The 19721-nt window shown below is 42.0% G+C and overlaps 1 protein-coding gene across 8 annotated transcripts in view; it reads left to right on the forward strand.

Moving 5' to 3' along the window:
* The window catches only part of LOC308463861 (uncharacterized protein), a 74089-nt gene that overhangs the window by 23913 nt on the left and 30455 nt on the right, over positions 1-19721 (forward strand). The window contains exon 5 of one of the 8 annotated variants that reach the window (XM_080982676.1): positions 7464-13393. The exons of the other annotated variants lie outside the window; for them this stretch is intronic. Within the exon in view, the coding sequence (XP_080838802.1) occupies positions 7464-7497 (34 nt within the window). The 3' untranslated portion in view covers positions 7498-13393. Of the gene's footprint in view, positions 1-7463; positions 13394-19721 lie in introns of those variants that run through there. 8 annotated transcript variants of the gene reach the window in all.

The following is a 19721-nucleotide window of genomic DNA, read 5'->3' on the forward strand; positions in this document are numbered from 1 at the left end:
ACAGGGTTGTTGTTAGGATAAAATGAGGAGGGGGAAAACCAAGTACACCACCTTGAGCTCTGAAGGAAAGGTGGGCTATAAATGCAATAGACAGGTGGTCTTATAATCATTGCTCTTCTGTCACACAGTTCTTACCTTTGAACCCAGATTTTCCATTTATATTGCCAATGGTGATGTTGCGATCTGGGATTAACAACATCACATTTTTTGTCTACTATTTTAATGCCATTCTTTTTCAAAGCTGAGGAAATGTTTCAGGGAACAAGAAGCAAACTCAGCAGGTGGAGTGAGAATGGGTTGCAGAATATGTTTGGAAATTGAGAGTCCCATGGTGTCCTTAATGCATTAAGTTGAATAGGTGTCCCAGCAAAATGCATTTAACCCTGGAAGATTTCTGAAAGCCACCTCTCCTCCCATTTGTGATGAGTGCTTGTTTGCCTTTCGCACTTGTCAGTTCCCCAAGCAGCCCTAGAAATGATGAGTAGCAAACTCATTACCCCAAAATACAATTTGCAATTCTAATACAGATGTTATCCAAAGGTGCCTCTTGCGCTTTTATAGATCTCACCACTGTAACCCCCAGCAGGAGACATTCCATGTTTCACAATTGATTTGCTTCCTTTTGCTATAGCCGTATTGGTTCATTGGATGTAATACACATAGTTTTATCTCTATCATATGATGAATGTACATATCAGGCACATCAAGTTAAAACACATTAAAATGTGCGCCATTAATCTGCAGGCTTCATGGTTTTTTCGTTTTTTTAATAAAAAAAATCTGAGTGCATGTTATCCTTGATCCAGTTGTGCATTTTAAAACTAGAAACATTCTTATGTGTAATGCTTGCATGCTGATCTGATCTGAAACTGAGAAATTGAAAGATGAGGATGGTCACCATGATTGCAAAGTAGAATGAGACACAAAATAGCCAGTGGAATTCTATAATTCTCTTCCTACATGTTATCTAGCCTCTCTCTAGCAAAGGACAACAGACTGAATTCTTAGGGTTATGAAGACTGTTGTCTTATAACTAATGTTGTCTGTTCTTGTAAAGTGATATGTATATCAGTTGATTACTGTGATTTTAGTGTTAATAAATGGGTCCGATAGACTATAAAATCAGACAATTCATAAATGTTCAAATCTAGAAAAATGGATCATGGTTGATTCTTCCTATAACAAAACAGTTGAACATTCATACTTGTTTATCACTTTTGAGAAATACATTTCAGAAGCTGAGGATCCTGTACACACACCCTTGCTGATCTGTGATCCATATGGTAATGAGACTGAGGCAATGTAACTGATTAGTGCAGCTGGTTATTCACAAAGTATGTCTCACAAAATTTTCACTGTGTTTAAGATTAGTGTATGACTATTATAGAACAGCTATCCTTTACCCTGGTGCATTTTGGGGGGAGACAAACCACAAACCTGGGTTCAGACATGGCTTAGCCCATAGCAGTGCTGCAGAACCAAGGAAGGAGCACAGTGGCCATCATTTTTTACTCCAAGAACCTACTCATTTGTGCTAAGTCATAAATCCGCTTGGTGCTAAATGCACACTGGGCCTCTGAATCCAAGTACAGGATAATATGTTTCCTTGATCAAAGTAATCCAGCATTCAACCTGTTCTAGGCTTATATGGAGGAAGTGCTTCTCTCTGCATATGACCAGATTAGGTCATCATTACAAAGGACAGAATCTGCTTTATGTTCAGGAGGCCTAATCCATTCTTTGAATTCAAATGGCCAGCGTTCCAGAAGTTGTCAAATGATCCATGATAGAATGTTATGATTGCAGCCTGGAGATTCTATGTACCTAACAGGTCAGCAACCTCAACAGAATATATTATTAGTGCTTTATCCCCCTGCCTTCTGCCCAGGCAGTCATGGAACAAAATGAGTCCTGCTGGCTTAAGTAAATGGAAGAGAAGAAAGGACCAGTGCAGGGGAAACCTTTTGCAACCACAGAGTTCTTTTAAAAGCCTACGTGTTGCATCCAACAATCCTATGTTACATGGCAAACAGAATCCCAGCAGCTCGTTTAATGTTTGCTGTTTGCTGTGTTCAGTAAAAGTGTCTACAGTATCTGCTTTCTGAGCATCCTCATATCAACTCCTAAATCTCCTGTACTTTTGCAAGTATTTTGTGGATTATTTGACCCATGTAATCATATCTTCATTTTCTGTTTTCTTAACATGAATCTTTTTGTGACTCCTAATTCAGAGATACTAGGGACGCGGGTGGCGCTGTGGGTAAAACCTCAGTGCCTAGGACTTGCCAATCGTATGGTCGGCGGTTCGAATCCCCTCGGCGGGGTGAGCTCCCGTCTTTCGGTCCCAGCTCCTGCCCACTAGCAGTTCGAAAGCACCCCTAAGTGCAAGTAGATAAATAGGTACTGCTTTATAGCGGGAAGGTAAACGGCGTTTCCGTGTGCTGCGCTGGTGCCGGCTCGCCAGAGCAGCTTCGTCACGCTGGCCACGTGACCCGGAAGTGTCTGCAGACAGCGCTGGCTCCCGGCCTCTTAAGTGAGATGAGCGCACAACCCTAGAGTCGGACACGACTGGCCCATACGGGCAGGGGTACCTTTACCTTTAATTCAGAGATAGGGAGCCTGTAGACTGTCAGATGTTGCTAGACTGGAGCCCACCCCACCTTCTCTGGCCTTGCACTGATGGATTGGAGTCCAGTACATGGGGGACACAGATGTTTTACCCCAGCATGCATTAACCTAGTCCTCCACCTGTGCAAGATTTGAGTGATAAACAGGTTTGAGTGGTTTCTGCAAAAAATGTGGAATGATTACCTACATTCATCCTTCACCTTATGGTTTCCTTGTTATAGTGGCCATTCTGTGTCATGTACCATAGTAGTGATCTTGGTTCTGGGGCAGGGCTGATTTATTGTAAGTCCATACTTTCTCTTACTCATTTCTTCTCCGATCTAATCTGACCTATCACTTTGAATTACCTGGGATGAGACTTGCACTACCTTTTTGTGTCTTAATTGCCCCCCCCCCGTATCCTTTGTCAAAGATTCTTTAGCTATGCTTCTGTCAGCACTAGAGTATTACATAGCAAATATGTATTTTTTCCTTGTGCTTCTAAGAAAATAGTGTGCAGTGTCTGTCTCTGTTTCTCTGTCTCTCTCTCTCAATCTCTTTTACAATTTGCAGCACATCAAAATGTAATTCTATTCTGTATTTTGCTAGTTATGTTTGTTCTAAGCAAGGTTCATGATGGGCAAATCCTCCTGTTTGCCTTATGACAATCTCCCTGTTAGAGAGATAATAAGAACAAAATTAGAAGGACTCTTGATAATCCAAGTGGTCCAAAGTGAATGAGGAATGCAAATCAGGTGAACAGTTAATTACTTTTTGAAAAATTCATTATTTGTCTAGAGCAGCTGATTGAAAAGCAGTGTTGCAATTTAAATTAAGACTATTTGTTCATTTCCAGAATGAAATACTGTAATTTGACTTATAATCTGTTACAGCTTAGATGAGTAACAGTGATCTGAGCGCCCAAGGCAGCTTTGGCCAATTGAATAACAAAGCTTTCTGATGAAGCAGGTAGAGGTGAAATAAGGGACCTCTTCTTCTGATTCTAAGATACAAGCACACACACACTAGCAATTAATTGTTGTCACTGTTGGAAACACAATAGTGCTTTTATCCTACACCACTTGAATTTGCATATCATGTATCATTCTCCATGTTGCCCTTGGACATTATTATGATTGGTTGGAGCATAATACACAGTGATTCATCTTACATATGCAGCACTTTCCTTTTAATGAAGTTACAGGCTTTGCATATGAGTTAGCTTAGGGTGACATCACAATTAGAAAAACTATCAGATCTTACTCTATAGGGAAACAAGAATGTTTCTTTGCTACTAATGCAATAGTCTGATTCTTCTGAACAACGGGGTGTTTAGGAGGATGCAGCTGATCTAAAAATTTCCCTTAAAATCGCAGGAGTGAGTTACACACACTTCGAAGTCATTCTGGGACATATTGACTATCTCATTCTATACAGCTGCAGTTGACACATCCATTTTCAATTGGCTCTGTCCACTTATAGCAGTCTGTGAAATGCTTATTTATGCTTCAGACTTGTTTTCAGTCATTCTGATTTTGTGGCTTTTAACGTAAGTTAATATATCAAACCCTTTTACAGTCATGTTGAATGCAAAGCACTCTGGACAACGTAGGATTCTGTCTGTCTTGCATTGGCACTTGCCGTTATTTATGTCACTACTTATATCTTGCTTTTCTATGTTATATCTGAAGCAGCTTATAACATCATAAAAACAAACTCATAAACATTGAAATTAGCAAAGTGACAATAAAATAGCCAACAACGAAACCTAGTGGCATCAGTTTAACACACTACCATCAGAAGTTTCAAAGCTCATGTTCTTGGATGGAATTAGTTCTTCCATGTATCATCTAATCTTATTTCAGAATCCTTAGGAGATGGCAGAGGCATAAACAACCATTTGTAAATTGCATGTCTTTTGAAAATCACAGTACAATTAATTCAGGAATAGGAGAAAAGAGAAGAGAGGTACTTAAGAGACTCCTTGACCATAGCTCCTGGTTCCTTTCTCTCCTCTTCCATGAAAACTGTTTGTGGCCTGTGGTGAGTAGGCTGCTTCATGATGTTAGCATTGAAGTAAACTATATATTTATGCTGAATTTCATATACAGTGGTACCTCAGGTTACAGACGCTTCAGGTTACAGACTCTGTTAACCCAGAAATAGTACCTCAGGTTAAGAACTTTGCTTCAGGATGAGAACAGAAATCGTGCTCTGGCGGTGCGGCAACAGCGGGAAGCCCTATTAGCTAAAGTGGTACCTCAGGTTAAGAACAGTTTCAGGTTAAGAACGGACCTCCAGAACGAATTAAGTTCTTAACCAGAGGTACCACTGTACTACTTGACATTGGGGGGAGGGGGCTAAGTGGTTTAGGGAAATTATAAAATCAAAATCAAATCTTGAAAGACAGTAGCAGGAAGTTGAAATTGAAACATCATAAGTGATAGAAAGGCTGGTTGGAGTGACTATGGAAGACTATATACTACTAATTTACTTCATGGGTGGTCAATGTGGAGCAACTCTCAACCCCAGCCAGAATGTCAAGCAGCCAGGGATGATGGGAATTGTAGTCCAAAACATCTGGAGATTACCACGTTGACTAGCCCTGGTCTGTTCTACAGGTTGAAGGATAAAAGTATTTGGGTGAGGCAGGGGATGAGGGTTATTGTGACTTGCTAGACATGGCCTCGACAATAAGCTGATGCCCAACTCCCAGGTCTCCTAGTTTGTGTCCCTCAGTACCCATCATTCTGTGTCTTGTAAAGCTGTTCATCAGACAACTGCACAGCTGCAGTTTCCCCCATTGCTGTCTCCATGCTAGAAACAGCTGCTTGTCATTCAGCTGTTAATGGGACAAGACCGGCTGGCATCAAAATTTGAGTTATGGCTTCCAAAATTAATGACACTGGATTAGCTGGATGCAGAGGAGGGACTGCTGGTGGGACAATGACGAGCAGTCAGAGGGGAAAAAGGGGGCATACTGGGAAGAGAAGGTGTTGGAAGCTGAAGAAGCAACAGGGTTTAGTGATCAGGAAGGGTCTGTTGCAGAAAGCAGTTCAGAATCAGAGGCAGGAGAGATAGAGGGCCAGAAGACAGAGATGAGACTGGCTTCTGAAGAAGCCAGGGGGTCGCTCCCTCCTGTTGCAACCAGCTTCCCTCCCCCATGGTCTCCCAGAATACGCAGAGAAATGAAGAGGCCAGAGCAAAGAGATACAAGACAATGGAGCCTTAGGCTACTGGGGAAGGAACCAGAGGAGGAGCCTTAGAGAGCAGTGGGAAAGCAGGGGCCTTCAGTCCTTGCAATTGCCTCATTGGGGCAAGACCTACTGGGAAGAGTTGCTGTGATCACTAGGCCTGCACTATTTTGGTTTCTTTGAATAAGGAGTAAACTTCACTGACACTGGGTGTTTTATTACTGAACTACTCCTGACTATGGCTCCTGTCACGGGGTAGTTAATCCAGTGCATGCATAATCTAGGTCGGCAAACTAAGGCCCAGGGGCCGGATCCGGCCCAATTGCCTTCTGGATCCGGCCTGTAGACAGTCCGGGAATTGCCACGTGTATCTGATTCTGATTGTTCGGGCTGCACGCACACACCCCCCCCCAGACACACCACAGCGGCACCTCTACCCTCCCTCCTCCTGGCTTCTCCCCACCCTGCGGAGGAAGGGGACTGGGCTTTGATTGGTGCCAGCAGCAGCAGCAGCAGCGTGATCGCTCAAGTGGCCACCATTTAAAGCAGCCCCTCTCCAGAGCCCTTTCGCGTGCCGCTCATCACCCCTCCATAGCCACCGCTGCCATCCAGCCCCCCACAAGGTCTAAGGGACAGTGGACCAGCCCCCTGCTGAAAAATTTTGCCGACCCCTGATCTAGTGCTCTCCAGATGATATTGGACCAACGCCCATCAGTTCCAACCAGCATGACCAATTATTGGGGGTGGTGAGAGTTCTAGTCCAACAACATCTTGAGGGCACTGTGGGTGTCTGCTATAGACCTCCAAGCCCAGACTAAGGACTTGGATGCTGCATTCCTACAGCAGATTACCAAACATTTAAAAAGGAGAGATATAATAGTCATGGGAGACTTTAACTACCCCAGTATCTGTTGGAACTCACACTTTGCCAAGAATGTAAGGTCCAACAAATTCCTCCATTGCCTCATTGTCAGTTTCATTTCCCTGAAGGTGGAAGAAGCAACAAGGGGATCATCTCTCTTGTACCTTGTCCTCACCAACAGGGAGGAACAGATCAATGAAGTGAAAGTACTGAGAACCTTGGGAAGAAGTGACCATGTTCTCTTGGGCTTATTTTTACAAAGGCAAGGCAAAGCTGAGTGTAGTCAGACATGCACTCTGGACTTTAAGAAGGTTGGTTTCAGAAACTTTTTACTGACTGAAATCATGGTCAGAAACACTCAAAGAGAAGCAAGTCTAAGCTGGATAGGAGTTTCTTAAAGGTGAAACATTGAAGGCACAAATGAAGACAATTCCAACAAGAAGGAAAAGTAGGAGGCACTTACTACAAACTAGTGTGGCTGCATAAGGAGCTTACAGATGAGCTGAGATGTAAGAAGGGCATGTATAAGAAATGGAAGAAAGGAGAAATCACAAAGGAAGAGTATACACAAGTAGCCAACAGATGCAGGGGAAAGGTCAGGCAGGCCAAAGCTCAAAATGAACTCAGGTTTGCAAGAAAGGTTAAAAGCAATAAAAAGGTTTCTTTGGCTATGTTCGAAGCAAGAGAAAGAGCAAGCAAGTAGAAGGACTCTTGTGTGGAGAAGATGGAGAAATACTATTGAGTGACTGGAAGAAGGTGAACTGCCTAACATCTGCTTTGCCTCTGTCTTCACCCAAAAGGAAACTGACGCCCAGCCTGGTGATAACAGAATAAACAATGCAAGGAGGGAGCTGAAGGGCTAAAGGAGCTTGCAGATGTGATTTCTGGGCCTCTGTCTATAATCTTTGAGAATTCCTGGAGAACCAGTAAGGTCCCTGTGGCCACCATCTTCAAAAGCGGGGGAAAGGAAGACCCAGGTAACTACAGACCAGTTGACAGTAAGAACTATTCGAAAGTGAAACGGACTCCTTTGGGAGATGATGGACTCACCTTCCTTGGAAGTATTTTAAGCATAGGTTGGATGGCCTTCTGTCATGTATGATTTAGTTGAGATTCCTGCATTTCACAGGGTTGGACTAGAAGACTCTCGGTGTCCCTTCCAACTCTACCATTCTAGGATTCATAGATGCTAGAAATAGTTTGATCCCTCTTCTTTTCATTAAATGAACAGCTTCCATGACTGTTGCTGCTGCATATTTTCTCTGAACATCTTTTCCATGGGAGACCACTTCAGCCAGCAGCTGCACCCACCTCCTATGAATGCAATCATAGATGCAGGGCAATCTATTGCACTATATGAAAAATTAGAGCATTTTTATTCTTGTCTTTATTTTGATTCCTTCTAGGAGTTAGGAAAATAGGATTGCTGATTAAAATGGATACACTTCAGCTTCGTCCAAAGCCCTTGCTGACTGGCAATAAGATTGACCTGAATCATGCTAATCAACAATTGCTGTATGTTAGGCTTATGGAAATACAACATCTGCACAAAAAGGGAGGAGGATAATCAGTTGCTGATTACAAAACTTCACTTTATTTTAAAATGATTTTGTGTGTGTGTGTGTTTTAAGGTCAATTTCTGTTGGGACAGGAAATATCAGTATGAGACTCCCCAAGCCCTTGCTCATTTTATATTAATGAGATCATCTCACACAATTGAATTAATATTTGCAATACATTTGATCAGACTGCTGGTCTTCCTATAGTGACTTGTGGATGGATACATTATTCCTACCATATAGATTTGCTGAACTCTCTTCAATTAGAAATTGCTTCATGTAGAGAAAAGTCTGTGTCACACAATCAAAATTATGAATACTGTTTCTGAATTGCATTGTAGACTTTCCCCATGAATATTGTGTGTAGCCATCAGTTAACTTCACTGTATACGGAAAGTAGCTAAATCAGTTGTAAAAATATTAATATTCCTTTATTTATCTTAATGCCTGATCAAACTTATTTAGCATGTATTTTTGAAGGAGTGTTTTGAAATCCCATTAGTTATTTCATATTTTTTTTTGCATCAGGGACAGTATAGTCAGAGGTAGGCAACCTTTTGCTAGTAGTTAACTGAATCTCTGCAGCTCAGGACAAAGTTGACTTGGGAAACCTAGACATATTTTATATTGCATATTAACATGCTACATCTATTTGAAGCCTTTCTTACATCTTTTTAAATATTGTAAGGAAGTTTGTGCGTCATTGCTTCCTCCCTTTTTTTGTGGGAGTATAGTGCAAGTTTCAGCTCAGAGGGCTCATCCAGACTTCCAACTTTCCCCTGGGAGAATGCGCTCTTTAGTGCTGAATCAGAGCAATCAGTAATTGGGTTTTCTGTGGATTGGCATTTGCTCCAATTCACCGCTAAAGAGCAGATTTTCCCTGGCAAAGCAGTGGAACAAACAGAACACTGCTTGGACATGTGCAGGACAAGTGGGAAACCACTTTGGACCCGTGCTTTCTGTGCACAAGACAGGTGGAAATGTGGATGTGATGAAAGTCTGCAGCCTTTGGTTATATCTACGTTGCCACATTCTACAAATAGCTGTTGAAATCTTTTGATTCTTTTCCTATAAGGATATAGAATAGTTTGTGTTCTTGCTTGGACATGAGATTTGCTCCTCGTCTTTTAGGCTTATATGGCATCATGCCAGGAGCTAGATGCCATCAACTCCTGAACAGACTGCCTAAGAGAAGAGGAACTTTCTTCTTTTCACACAGGAGGAGTGACTTTTCCTAATATGTTACCATTACTTGCTGTAATACATGCCTGCACCACATAAATACAAAGTAGGTATGCTTTTTTTCCTGAAAAGAACTGGTTTGTATCCAATGCAATCTGTCTGCAGGTGGAAAAGACTTTCCCTTCCTCTCCTCTCTTCTGCACCCCTGTGTTCCTTCAAAACCTGCTCTTGAGTGTTGGGAAATCCTCCAGAGCAGATTTTGACGGTACGCAGATAAGAAAAGAGGAAGATGAAGTCCTGTTACATAAGTGGAAATTTACTCATGCACTGTTGGGTTCTGCCCATTGCTTTAGCTATATGCAGATTAATGCAAATTGGTCAATTAATTTGATTAAGATTTTTTTTAATTGGGTGAGAGCCCTACAGCAGACCAATATTTAATTTAATGTGTGTATGTGTTCTATATAAAAAAGACTTGCAAAGTGAAAACATCACTGCCATCCACATTGCTGTCCAGAAAGTCAGAAACCAAGGCTAGTGGGTAGAGATCTTAGATGAGAGTGAAAAATGAGATGACTTTGTGTTTTTGGAATCAGTAAATCATCCAGCCTCCTCCTGAAGAATCGAGCCTTTTATGGCTGCTCAGCCCCTTTTCAAAGACTGTTTTTCATGCAACTGGCAGGAGGCAGGGATCCAGCTGTTTCTCAAAGGACAGCAGGAAGTGGCAACCTCCTTGTTTCTACTGGTGGGTGAAGCTTGGTGAAGACTCTCACCCTTGGAAGCAGAAAGATCATCTGCAGACATCTGATGGGTCCCACACAGCCTCTTTGTAGCTATCAGCATGGGCTGGACTGATTCCTGATGGGCATAGAGCATGTGCATTGAAACCCCTGCCACATGTAGAATACTAACTCGAAATTCAAATTAAATAAGGATAATTAACAATTAACAAAAAGCTAAGCAGACAAGTAATTAGATATTCCCTGACTAGTGTTTACTGTAATTTCGTGACCCATTCATAATTAACCTCAGATTGTAAAGTATATTGATGAGAAGCCAAAGTATAAACTTGTATTAACAGTGACAGAATAAGGTGCCAATTAAACTGCATTTCATTCAAGCTTGGGAAAGCAAAGCTATAATGGGTTTTTATTATCTTCCCATGCTTCCCTATGCTTGGCACGTGCCAGAACGAGATTAGGAGTTGATGAAAGGGGATAAAAAACTGCCTGATGTCTGTAGCAAGTTGGGGGCGGGAAGTAATAATAAAGAGGGTTTAAAGAAAAACAATAAAAATGTTAAGCAGCCTTCTGCTGTACAGGAGTGCATACGCATGCTGAATAGGATCAACACATGCATCCCAAAGTTAACCTTTTTCAGGTATGGCCTGAATAGCTGGGCTTCCAGTGCATTCTTTTTTGACAGACAGCCAGAAAGCTAACTCGGAGGCATTATTAACCTATCTGAATGTCATGTGCCATTCTATTGATATTTTGTTAAGGATAATCAATGGTGATAACTTTTTATTCCCTCCATTAAGTTTTGTTCTTCCTTGTAAGAAGCCACCTTCTCCATCACAGCAGATCGATTCTACAACAATGCCAAACCAAATGTGAGAAACTGCATTCCTAGGACTTATTCTTTCTTGAATAAAGCAAAGGGGTGTGTGTGATTAAATGAAACCCCTGGCTCTTAATTTCTCTACAGCGTGGATGGGGATGCTGTGGGATTCCAACACTTATCAACCCCACCAATGCGCATGACCAGTGGTTAGGAATGATGGAAGCTGTAGTCCAGTAACATGTGGAAGGCCACAGATTCTCTTCCCCTGTTCTACAGAACATTGCCAGTGACAGCTGAAGCTAATCCCTGCCCTGTCCTTTAACTTACCTTCCATTTAAAAAATCAGTTTATTAGATTTATATCCTGCTGTTTTGACCATCAAATCCTCCAGCAATTCAATAGATAATTTTAAAAGCTTACTTCTTACACCCCTCGCCTCATTATTCACAATACTTTAGTTTTCACTGTAGGTTATGGTTTTGCTATAGCCCATTCCTTCCCAACATCTTTCTACTATCCATTTCCATCTTGTAATGGATTAAAGAAAGTTCGTATTGTTAGCCTCACAGCTCCTAAGCACAGTTCCCATAGTTGCATGTCCTCCAGACAGTTGACTCTTTTAGACATCCTGCTTGGCAGCTGCCTGCTGTCTACTGTTCCCTGTGACAGCAGAATTCTCTTTTATGATACTGTTTGCTCAAAAGAATGCCATTGAAATCAGTGGGATTTATTCCTAGGTAAGTGTGTATATGATTGAAACCTTAGGCGTCCATCCAATGCCCACTGACCTGGAACTTGTACCTCTGTAGACATGCATAGAGCTAAAGCAGAGAGGAGTCAGGTGCTGTTCTACTTGTAGTGTGTTGTGTTGATAAGTATGAAATGGCAGTTACTTGGATGCTGTCCTTTCTACTCCCTTCTTCTTGGGATATCTTCTAATATCTGAGAAAGGGTCATAACTTGGTGGTAGAGCATCTGCTTTGCATTCAGAATCTCCCAAGTTCAATCCCTAGTAGCCTGGTACAGCTGGGAGACACCTTTCCTGAAATCCTGGAGAGCTGCTGCCAGTCATTACATATGATACTAAGCTAGATGGACCAAGGTTCTGGGCAGCTTTCCATGTTTCTGTGAGGAGCCAATATAAGGAGGATCCATATAATGTGTGTTATACATGTGCTAAAGTTGGTTCTTCTCAACTTTGTGTGTACTCCTTAAAGAACAGTTTGTATGTCCACACTACAGACATTTGGACCAATCCCCAATCCCTGCTCTATGATACATCCAGCTCTAAACCACTTACCCATTGATAATCCTTGAGTATCAATAGCTTTAACATTGCTTTGACAGCATTGCCCAACAACTGATGGTCAAATCTGGCACTAGCCACTTAGGCAATGTGATTTGTTTATGTAGTTGTGGGTTGGAAGTGTATGTTGAGAAAAGAATATGCAGGTTTGATATGGTGCTCTTCAGAGTGTCAAACCAAACAATGCACCCCTACCCAAAGGAGTGTATAATTTAAATTAAATTATTACTTCAAGAAAGAAGGCTTCTTGGAAACATAGCAAGTTGCTTTATACCAAGTCAGACTATTTGTCCATCTAGCTAAATATTGTACTTTCACTGGTTGCAGCTCTCTACCACCTGATGCATTAACTGGAGATGCCAGGGAGATTGAACCTGAGGCTTGTATGCAAAGTGTGTGCCCTTGCACTGAGCTATAGTTCCTCCCCTTAAGTAAGAATTATGTCCCCAAACCAGAGGTAGGGAACCTGCCCTACTGCCTGACTCCTGTCCAAGCCAATACAGCTAGTGATGATGGGAAGCCAACAGCATCTAGAGTGCCATAGGTTCTCATCTCTGTTCTGAATGGACAAACTTCAGCTAAGAAAGCTGCCAGGAGAGGAGTTCGAACTCTTCCAGAGACTGGAACTCCTGGGCCTGGGTTGGTGAAGTCTGGCACCTTTGATCCCTGAGCCACTGTGCTGCAGAGAGTTTCTTTAATTACCGTATTTTTCGCTCTATAGGACGCACCCGACCATAGGACGCACCTTGTTTTAGAGGGGGAGAACAAGAAAAAAAATTCTCCCCCTCTCTGCTCAGCGCCCCTTCAGCGAAGCGGCAGGAGAAATGGAGCCCCTTCCATTTCTCCTCCTGCTTCGCTGAAGGGGCGCTGCACAGCTCTCCCTCTCTGCTGAAGCCAGGAGAGTCTTGCTCTCCCGGCTTCAGCAAAAGGAACCTGAAGCCTTCAGAGCGCAGCGTGAGTTTCCGCTGTGCTCCAAAGGCTTCAGGCGGCTATCCCTGAAGCCTGGAGAGCGAGAGGGGTTGGTGCGCACCGACCCCTCTCGCTCTCCGGCATCAGCGAAAGCAACGCGTAGCCTCCGGAGCATGGAGGGAGCTTCGCGTTGCTATCGCTGAAGCCAAGGAGCCTGCATTCGCTCCATAGAACGCACCCACATTCCCCTTAATTTTTGGAGGGGGAAATGTGCGTCCTATAGAGTGAAAAATATGGTATTATTATTATTATTATTATTATTATTAATTCAAACAACTAAGCTGGGACGTAAAGGTAAAGGGACCCCTGACCATTAGGTCCAGTCGTGACCGACTCTGGGGTTGCGGCGCTCATCTCGCTTTATTGGCCAAGGGAGCCGACGTACAGTTTCCGGGTCATGTGGCCAGCATGACTAAGCTACTTCTGGCGAACCAGAGCAGTGCACGGAAATGCCGTTTACCTTCCCGCCGGAGCGGTACCTATTTATCTACTTGCACTTTGACGTGCTTTCGAACTGCTAGGTTGGCAGGAGCAAGGACCGAGCAACGGGAGCTCACCCTGTCATGGGGATTCGAACTGCCGACCTTCTGATCGGCAAGCCCTAGGCTCTGTGGTTTAACCCACAGCGCCACCCACGTCCCTTAAGCTGGGACATAATAGAGGCTTAAAAAATTATGCATGGTATGGCTAGAGAATGTGGCTAGTGAGGTTTTCCTCCTTTCTCATAATACCATAATTGTGGGTCATCCAAAGCAAAATTGGTAGTAGATTAAAGATTGACACAATAACATTCACACAACACTTAACTAATTTATGGAAGTTGTTGCCACAGAATGTGGTAGTGGCTTTTTACTTAGAAGGCCTCTAACTTTATGGTGCTGCCTGTTTTGCATATGATACAGCTCCCTTGCCCAAGGCAGCTAAAATTTCTGGTCAGTGCCTGGGTGGAAAACCAGCTATAAAATCCTATATGTTGCCTATAACTTCCATGATAGAAGAAAAGCAGGATATCAATGCACTGAATAAATAGAGGGGATTAATCAGATTCATGGTTGTGCAATATTTGTCATGACTGACTAAATCACACCTCTATGTTCAGAGGCGATAAACCACTACATACCAGTTGGGGTGGGAGAACAGCATAAGAGGACTGTTGCCTTCTTATGTGTATCTCAAGAGCATATGTTTGGCCACTGTGGAAAACAGGATGCTGGACTAGATATTCCTTTGGTCTGATCCAGAAGGGCTCTTTTATGTTCTTACTTACTACCAGCTCAGCATGTGAAATTACATGAATGTATAAAGTACAGGGTAAGATGGAATTGACCCCTCTGTGTTAGATATTGAATCTAAGGAAGATAGCCCTCTCTCTCTTTAGCTGCTATTGAAACCATAGAATGGGTCGTGTCCTTTGAAACATCATCTGCCTCATTATGCAACTAGAGCCCTCTCCCCCTGTGTTCTGACTCCTGGATGCCCCCACATTACCCTGTCTCGTTGGAGTGTGGGTCACTGCTGTTATTTCCCTCCCAAGTTACAAGAGCCATAAAATTATTCTCCAAAGGGAAACGATTGCAGCAGATGCCACCTCCCCAGTTCCCTCAAGTTCCAGACATGGATGTGATCAATGGCATAAACAAACAAGCGCATCAGCGCTCCAGCGTCTGCTGTGAACAAGGACAAGTAATCTTAATTAAGGTTTTGTCCCAAAACTTTCTAAAATATGGAGAGCTTGCACTCTCAGTCTTAATAAAGTGCTACAAATGAAGAACTAATTTATATTTAACAAGGCATTTACTGGATGTTAGTCAACTAAGGATTGATTTATCTAAAAACAAAAAAGTGGAGAGTTATAGCTGTCTCATCAGCTTACAACTGTCAAATTCTAATAAAAGTTTTAGTCTAATAAAAGTAATCAACCTAGTGTATGTTAGCAGGCACTATACATTTTGCTAAAGTGCTAGTGATCATCAGCAAGGAGGATTGTATGTCATGGGGTTTAAAGATTCATTTTATTTATTCACTCTGAAGATTCATCTCCTATCCATCCAATGCATTCAGTTGCTCAGACTATCTTATACAATGATTATAATACAACTACTGTATCCTGTAATCAAACAATTTAAAACAAAGTAATATAAAAATGTAAACAAGCTCAGCCAATAAAAGACTATACAAAACACCATCTGCCTAGCAATACAAAAGCTTACCAGAACAGAAAAGCTTTCAATAATAGGCAGAAAATGGCAAGGGAGGGTGCCAAGCAAACCCTATGGAATATGGTGTCCATTGGGTGCAGCTACCAAGAAGGTCCTATTTCTTGTCCCAGACAAGCATTCCTCCAGGTCAGGCAGGATACAAAAAAGGGCCTCTCCAATGGAGATTAGGGAGGAGACAGGTTATTTAAGATGAATTGGCCCCTGAATTTTCCTGGACCCAAGCCATTTAGAGCTTTATAGGTAATCACCAGCACTTGTGGCCAGAAACAAATTGGCAAGTAGTTGCAGGATAGGTGTGATATGATCCCATGCTTGAACACCCGCTAACATCCTCATTGCCCCCTGGACTGACGGAAGCATCCAAAGACTCTTCAAAGGTAGCCCTGTATATAAAGCATTGGACTTATCCAGTCTGGTTATATCTAAGATCTTCACTGAATGTCAGAATTCAGAAAAGAATAGAATGAAACTAGAGTAGAGAAGGAGAAATAAGGAAATGTGTTTAAGTTAAATGAAAAAGTAAAATGGTGCTAAGAGAATGGTTGGAAGTCAAGTCACTACGTGGGTGTGGGTGTAGGGTAAGTTTATAGGTATGTATGGTATAGTTATATGGTAATGTCTTTTGTTAAGAGGGTAAGGTATGGTATTTTATTTGATTATATAATGATGTATTGAATAGTATTGTAATGAATAATGTATGTATGTCTTATATGTTTTACATGTTAATAAAAAATATTTTTTTAAAAAAAGAATGTCAGGTGAAGATAGGAGTACCTCTGCTGATGGAGTTCAGTGAGGTCTTCAACTGGTTTGTGATGTTTTCTTGAGGCATTACAATGTGCAGCCCTTATTGCAAAATTTTATTTGGAAGGGAGCAGTTGTCCTGTTGGAGCAAACCATCCTTGAAAAAAAATAAGACATAAACACAATAACATGGTAGAATCCTAAGTTGGAATGAACTCTTATCACTTCAGACTGGAGTGCAGATAGGAAATTACCTCTTTTGAATACTCTCTTGCATATTTTTTTTTTAAATGCCAAACTCACATCAATGCAAGTAGAATGCTGGGACATCAAAAAGTGAAGTGGATAAGACAACTCCCCACCCCAATTTTCTAGTTGCAGGGAGATTTTTAATTTAACGCAAAAGAATAGTTTTTTATAAAAATTCCCCTCTAGATTCTACCACGACATTCTAATGCATGGGAATAACAAGCTTAAGTTTCCATGTATAACTGGGTAATATTTGTAGGACTAATTTAATTGTGTGTTTCCCCATTTCCCTAAGCTGTCCTTCTTTCCAGACTTGCTGAGAAAGCACCTGGGGAAAGGGTCATGCTGTTCACTTCGGTGGACAAATTTCTTAAACAAACAGAGAGATACTTAACCACAAACAGACTCCAGGAAGAGAAGTATCTTCCTGCCAGGGTGGGAAGCTAGAGAGTGAGTTCAGTGTCCCTGGGTGTTTACAATTCCAGCTGCCCTGACTATGAATTGCTTATTTTTGGACAATAGGGCACAGACACTATAATTTGGTGTGTGATCATTGACACACCCTCTCCTTTGTCTTCCTTTCAAAGCCAATATCTCAGGCCCAGATGGGTTAATACATAATGCAGACATGCAAGTAATTGGCTGCCTTTGTATAGCAGTCAGTCATAGCTCGCTGTCCCTCTGATCCACTATTAGTGGCCATGCAAACACTCCTTCCACCTAATTAAGCACAGCTTTGAAAATACCCTTCCCAATGATGTTCCAGTCCCAAGCTAGTGATTCACATATGAGCCCCTACCTGTTAAACCTGCAATCTCACTCTCTTCTGGGATAGAACATCCCGCCCCGCCCCCAGGTGACCCAGCTGCTTGCTGGGGATGCTTAGGACCTAAAGGGAGTGGGGAGTGATAAATGATCTTTAGAATAGTCTGTATTAAAGAGTTGGAAATGGGATGTTAATAAACCCCAAGCCACTAATTTAGAGAACACATGCTCTCCAGGCTAAACCAGTGCCCTGAAACAATGGCCAATGATAAACATGGCCTTTGCCAAGCAACTGTCTTTCCAAAGGCAGCTTTTGTGCATTTGTGTACCTATGCATGGTAAGTCCAGCTAATTTTTTGCCCTGTATATACCACTCACCTGGTGTAACATGTAGGTCTATTTTACTTAGGTGCTATCCTGGGAAAGCCTGTCTTGTCTTTCTGCCAATAACCTGAGATTTTTATAACTAAGTGTAGTGTTACTTTCTAGTATAGTGTAAAGTACTTGTCTGAACTGGGAAGATTCAGGTTCAAATCCCCACTCAGCTATGAAGCTCCCTGGGTGATTTCATCTCTCAGCCAAATCTACCTTAAAAAGTAGTTGTGAGGATCCAGTTAGCAGGGGAAAGAACCATGTACACCACTCTGAGCTTGAAGGAAATGTGGATATAATTTAAAGAAAATGAAATGAATAAAAGTGTTCTTGAACCACTGACTACCCTTTGATCCCAGCAGAAAATATATTTGTATTGCCAGTCTGTTATATTGATTAGGATTCTGGCATGTATAAAATATATGGTGATACTTTTTTCAGAATTATGGTCATGAGAACATTATCTCAATATATTCCAACTTATCATGCCCAACACCTGCTCATCTAATGCAAGCAGAAGTGATGAATTTGAACCACCAGTGTATCAGGCTCCTTTATACTTTGCTCATCTGCTAGCCATGTGTGCTGACGTCTCCAAGTGCTGCCCCAAGGACATCCTGAATAAAAGCCAACACTCCATACTCCTTTATTAGGGATTATCAAAAAATAAGAGGGAAATTTTGAATTTTGCTGACTCTGGCCTAGGGTGTAAGAGTGAAAGCTGAATTTGGTTTAATTACAAAGAGGATAATTGCCACGTTAGGAGTCCTTGAATAATGTTTCATGTTACTGTTCTTTGCAGCAGGTATAATCTCATACACCAGGTAGGGTATCAAATGCCCTGCAAATATTTGTGCAAACTCTGCTTTAATTGTATCTTCTCAATTGGATGGACATAGTCCCTCTATCCAATCAGGACAATCCCAGATCTTGATTTTCACATGGTATTTGAACAGAGATAATGTTGCCCTCATCATTTCAGCCTACTCATTGTGCCTAATAACATTAATACTTAGCACTTCCCATGCACTATTGTGTTGGAATCCTTACAACAACCTTGTAAGGTAGGTCAGTATTATCTCCATACTGCAGGTGGGGTGAAGGACCAAGCCCACCTAGTAAATTCATGGCAGAGGTGAGATTAAATCAGGTATTTGGTGTTTCAGAGAGGCTCTCTTATGCATTATGCTATTTCATCCACAAATAAAATTCAAAATATGCCTGCTGTAATATAGTTTTGAGACTCTAATTTATTACTTAGTTGAATACATAATCTCATTAATCAGATGGTACTTTTTGGTGAAAGAAAAATCTAACTTGAACACTGGCCATTTCAAGACTCTCTCTCCAGCAGTTTAAGTAACCACTTTTCCTGAGGCTGGTTGTAGATACACAGGCAAAGTAGTACTTCAGAAAGAACACAGCCTTATAGCACCTCGGAGATTAGCAGTTTTAACATGGTATCAGCTTTCATGGGATTCCATTCAACATTTATACTGTTGTGAGTTTGGGGGGTGGGTAGCCTGTAAGCCTGAGTCCCTTCTAATTCCTGGACTCAACCCTGGAACCCTTGGAGTTTTGCAACTCACAGAGATTGTGGTGGCATGCAACAATACTGTAAACTGCCCTGTGATCCTCAGATGAAGAGTGGTATGTCTATCAAAGCAAGCAAGCCTTCCCTGTAATGAATGTACTGCTGCAAGATTCTTGCTGTTTTTGGAGAGCCAAAGGCCCATCCAGTCCAGCATTCTGTTCTCAGTGGCCAACCAGATGTCTGTGGGAAACCCACAAGCGGGAGCTGAGGGTTGCCGTGCTCTTTCGACTTTTGAATCCTAACAACTAGTATTCATTCAGAGGCATACTGCCTCCAACAGCAATATCTTGTATCCTTGCAGCACTGTTCCCTTAGAAGCTTCATTTCTGCTTTAGCACATGTAAATGTGCTAAAAACAGACAAACATGAGAAGGAAGAAGAACAAGGTAGTCAACATGGTGCTATTTAGATGTGGACTGCAGTTCCCATCATCCCTGACAATTGGCCTGCTGACACAGGGTTGATGGGAGTTGTATTCTAAAATATCTAGAGGGCAGCAGATGTGTCTTCCATGATCCTCACATTCTTTGCCCTTC

The sequence above is a fragment of the Podarcis pityusensis genome (genome assembly GCF_964106645.2).
Source record: "Podarcis pityusensis genome assembly, chromosome: 15".
NCBI lineage: Eukaryota > Metazoa > Chordata > Lepidosauria > Squamata > Lacertidae > Podarcis > Podarcis pityusensis.